This window comes from Triticum aestivum, unplaced genomic scaffold (assembly GCF_018294505.1).
Source record: "Triticum aestivum cultivar Chinese Spring unplaced genomic scaffold, IWGSC CS RefSeq v2.1 scaffold21790, whole genome shotgun sequence".
Taxonomy (NCBI): domain Eukaryota; kingdom Viridiplantae; phylum Streptophyta; class Magnoliopsida; order Poales; family Poaceae; genus Triticum; species Triticum aestivum.
In genome coordinates, this window is record NW_025231428.1 from 3,743 (window position 1) to 8,077 (window position 4,335).

The following is a 4,335-nucleotide window of genomic DNA, read 5'->3' on the forward strand; positions in this document are numbered from 1 at the left end:
TTTTGCTTCTGCTTTTGCAGCTTTTTCACTTTGGCCAAAAAGCCATAAAAGCTCCTAAATAGGTGCTTTTAGAGCTTTCATGGCTTTCGGAGCTAAATATTGTTATATCGATTCATCAAAAACCAAAAGCTCCAAAAGTACCAATTTAGAAGTTTTTATGGCTTTTTGGCCAAAGTGAAAAAGCTGCAAAAGTAGAAGCAAAAGCCCAAACAAACAGGGCCTAAGAGCTAGACACTGCAAAACAAGGAGAATTCAAAATACATAAAAAGAACGATGCACAGTACTGCTATTTTGCATATACCAGTAAAAAAAATGCATGCCCTTTGACCATATGCACCTCTTGAAAAATATGATATGTCACGACATAAGTAAAAAAGGCCGACGGTTCTTCCTTCATGATATTGTTTCTCTATTATTCAACCACCACATTTACAAATTCATCCAGTCGTTCTGCAACCAAGTAACAAAATGATATATTTTCAGAAAAGGAAGAACGAAAACATCGCGATGAAAACAATTTAATCGATGATCTTACGTACCAATGTCTGTTTTGTAGGAGTAGGGCTCCTTGGTGTAGGAGATATATCGTGTCTCTTCTGCTGATATGTACCCAGTTGCTTTTAGTTGGTGAACATGCTGGATCTTTCCCCACTCGGATTCCGAAGAGTTGGCATCTTGTAAGGATATCAGTTTGAGCAAGCTTATGTAGCATTGTACAATCAACTTCTCTAACTTTGAGTGCCGGAGGTAATCTGGGAGCACTTGAGCAGTCACATCCACCCATTCGATGCTCTGGAGTGATGGCAAATCTTCCAATACCTTTAGCCCTGGGCAGCTAACGATGTAAATATGCTGCAAATTTGGATTGTTGTAGATTCTCTCTAGTGTTCGGTTGTCAACTATGCGAAGCTCAACGAGTGAAGGGAAGTTGTGTATGGAGACCAGGTGCGAGAGGTTTCTTAGATCCAACTCCCGCAGTGCATTTGCATGATGTGCAAGTCCAGGAGGGAGATACTTGAGCTGACAATTGACAATTGTAAGCACCTCTAAAGTTGTCATAGCTGGGATTTGCTGCTCCCATTCCCACTCTGTCAGTCCCAAAATCCCCTGAAACCCAAGTTTTCTCAGCTTGGGAAATGCAACAACAGCAGCACCACCAGAAAGTGTCTTATCTAGGCCGATGTCCCGACCACCAATTGAGGGCATGTGAAGACCATGACCGATATACTTGATGAATGGAGCTTGGTCAACCCAAAAATAGTCAAGAGAGGGGAGTTGGCCTAAGCCAGAAGGCAGCTCATAGCAAGCGTAACTTGATAGCTCAAGCCGCTTTAAGAAGGTAAAGACTGGCACCATTCTCATCCACTGGGGAAGTTTGTGTCCAAAGTATCCAATGATGGCAAGCTGTTCTATGCAGGTTGGAGGACAGAGATTACCCAAAACCTCCTCGATTCTCTCTTGCTCCCCATTGTTTTGCTCTTCCACCTCCCTATTCTGTGTAAATCCCAGGTTCAAAATTCTTAGGTGGGCTTTACTACTAAGTTTTGCTCTAGCGGCCACAGAACCAGAAGATGCCTTCTCCAAACTTTCTATGACAAGCATTGTGAGTCTCGACAAAGGCCCTAGTTCTTCCAGACTGGACCATACTTGATCTGTATTATCATCTGAATGAGTTGGAAACCCAGATATCATGACCAAATCTTCCAGCTTCCCAAATCCACGAGGAATTGATGCTATGTTGGTGCCAGCAAAGTTGATATACCTTAGCTTTCGCAGCTTCAAGATGCTATCTGGAACATGAGAAATTTTTACACAATCTGCAAGTTCGATGAACTGCATAAACATCAGATCACCTATTCCTTGTGGGATCCCAGATATGCTTGTACCTGCAAGTCCCAAGTACCTTAAATGTCTGAGGTTGCTTATCGAGTCAGGTAGCTCGACAACATTTACACCTTGTAGACTAAGTACTCGCAGGAGAGAAAGGTTGTTCCAAAAACCTTTTAAATCAACCCTGGGGCTTTCGAATAATATCAATGTTCGTGGAGAGGCTTGTTTGTGAAAAGCATCCCATTCGGTTACATTCTTTGATATGGACAGGTGCCGCAACTTGGAAGTACCTGAAGTAAAACTTGGATTATGCCCCTCCTCAACAAACAAACCTTCATGTTTCACTACAGACTGACTAAATGAGCGGATAACATCATGCATGGTGCATGCTTTTTGATCATAAAAACGATAATCCGGGTCTAGAAGATTCCGTGAGACTAATTGTTTGTAGTACTCAGCTCCCAGATCTTCTGGCTGTTTCATACTTGTGATATGTATGAAACCTTCAGCAATCCACATATTGACTATATCCGCACTCTTGATCAATACATCCTTAGGAAAGAGTGAACAATATAAAAGACATTGCTTCAAAACCTGTGGTAATTCCTCATAGCTCACATACACTGCTTGGTTGACATCATCGCTAATTGTAGTCATTGACCATGCGACATTACTACAAACATCAAGCCAATCACCTCTTGTTTTTCCCTTGCTGAGCAAAAGTCCTCCAACCACCTTAACTGCAAGTGGCAAACCATCACATCTTTCTATAATCTCCATCCCAATATCCTTTAATCCCTCAACAAGAGATTCGTCATTATCATTCAAAACAACCTGTTACAAAATTAGAATATTAGAGAGACAAATGGGATTGAGAGGCAGGGGTTTTGTAGAATAAAAACTACAAATATTTATTTGATGCATTGCCGCATAGCTCCACAGCTCTGGTGCTCATCATCCCTTGCTAACATTTTTTTGTCTACATAAGACGTATATATAGCTTTTTAAAATAGAAGATGAATATTCTACCTACAACATTAATTATGAGTATATAAGTTTGAGTTACAGACAACAAACAAAACATATAATTGTAAACCAAAACGATATTGGTTCCGTAGTTATCAACACCATGCATTATCCATCTGTGGGATAATACTACCACAATAACTTTCACTGATCTGCCACCTATGTGTAGGCCACATGGCAATCTATTTCGGCCACATGAGCAAGCTACTACATTATCGTAGTACAAGAGAAAATCGAACAAAACAAGACATGAAAAATCTAAAAAGAAATATACTAAGTATGGGTACTTTGGATCTTTTATGATATTTCTTTAATATTTTTGCAAAATTATTATGATTTAGAAGCCTTACAAAAATTGAACGTATTTCAGTTTACATGAATGCTTAATATATCTTTTGAGGATATAGTTGATATGGCAAACACTTTTTCATTTGACTTGCATGTAGCTGCCATGTCGTTCAACTATAATGGTATTATCTCAAGGATGGAAGTGATTGGTATTAAGGGATGAACTCAACTTTTTCTGGATTTAGAGTCGGAGGCTGTAATCTAGTCTTTGGCAAGAGTTGAAGGTGGTGCATATATTGTTTCCAAAAAAGTCTCATCCTATATAGCTCAAACTTTTTTTGCGAGAAAACATTCGATCTATTCATCCTCAATCATGGTAGTACAACGAGCACAAAAATAAGAAAAACATACAAAGATCCGTAGACCACCAAGTGAGCCAAAGGCGCGCCGCCATCATATCACCCCTCCCTCGCCAGAGCCGGGAAAAACTTCTTATAATTGATGAACGGGAAGTCATTGTCGTGCTAAGGCCCCATAGGACCAGCGCAGCAGAACCACAAACGCAGCCGATGAAGAGTGGCGTAGATCGGAAGGACCCAACCTGAAGACACATAAACGTAGATGTACAATGACCAGATCCGAGTAAATCCACCGAGGACAGATCCGCCGGAGACACACCCCCACACGCCGTCCGACGATGCTAGACACCCCACCAGGACCGGCGCTAGCGGGGAGAACCTTATTTCTTCTTTAGGGAGCCACCGCCATCTCATCTTCCTGAGCAGGATACAAATCTTAACTAAACTTGAAGGGACATCTAAAAACTGAGCCCTCCCACCGGCAAGGGTCGGGATGCACCACACCACCATGGTCCTAAGGCCACCGGAGATGAGGCGGACCGGCGGCGGCGCCGACGGGAGGCGTAGAAAACCTAAACCTTTCTTTGGGGGGGGGGAGGAGGCAGCTGCGTGATCATGACGTCGTTGTGAGGATTGTTGACTAGCGAGAAACTGTTACTTCTTTAGCTAAGTTCAAAGAAGTTGGCCTCATAACTAATCATCCCAAAGACCCACAAGCATTTTGCTATTTCTTTGCAAAATTAAAGAAGTGCAATATTTCCCAATGCAAGCATCATTACGGAGGCATACATTTATATTTAAATCCTAATGTCAGGAGCAGGCATCTTGTTAC

At 41.7% G+C, this 4,335-nt stretch overlaps 1 protein-coding gene across 1 annotated transcript; it reads right to left on the reverse strand.

Annotated features, from left to right (window-relative positions):
- Positions 1-227: 227 nt before the first annotated feature.
- On the reverse strand, positions 228-2,550 carry LOC123175801 (putative disease resistance RPP13-like protein 1). The gene is made up of 2 exons (XM_044590322.1): positions 540-2,550; positions 228-450 (listed from the first exon to the last, which is right to left on the reverse strand). The coding sequence occupies exons 1-2, from the start codon at positions 2,485-2,487 to the stop codon at positions 413-415; spliced, it is 1,986 nt and encodes a 661-aa protein (XP_044446257.1). The 5' UTR covers positions 2,488-2,550; the 3' UTR covers positions 228-412.
- Positions 2,551-4,335: the final 1,785 nt, after the last annotated feature.

Coding starts and splice junctions, on each gene's coding strand:
- LOC123175801 (XM_044590322.1), bottom strand. CDS start 2,487: ATGACTACAATTAGCGATGATGTCAACCAAGCAGTGTATGTGAGCTAT. Junction 451..539: donor CTCCTACAAAACAGACATTG/GTACGTAAGATC, acceptor ACTTGGTTGCAG/AACGACTGGATGAATTTGTA.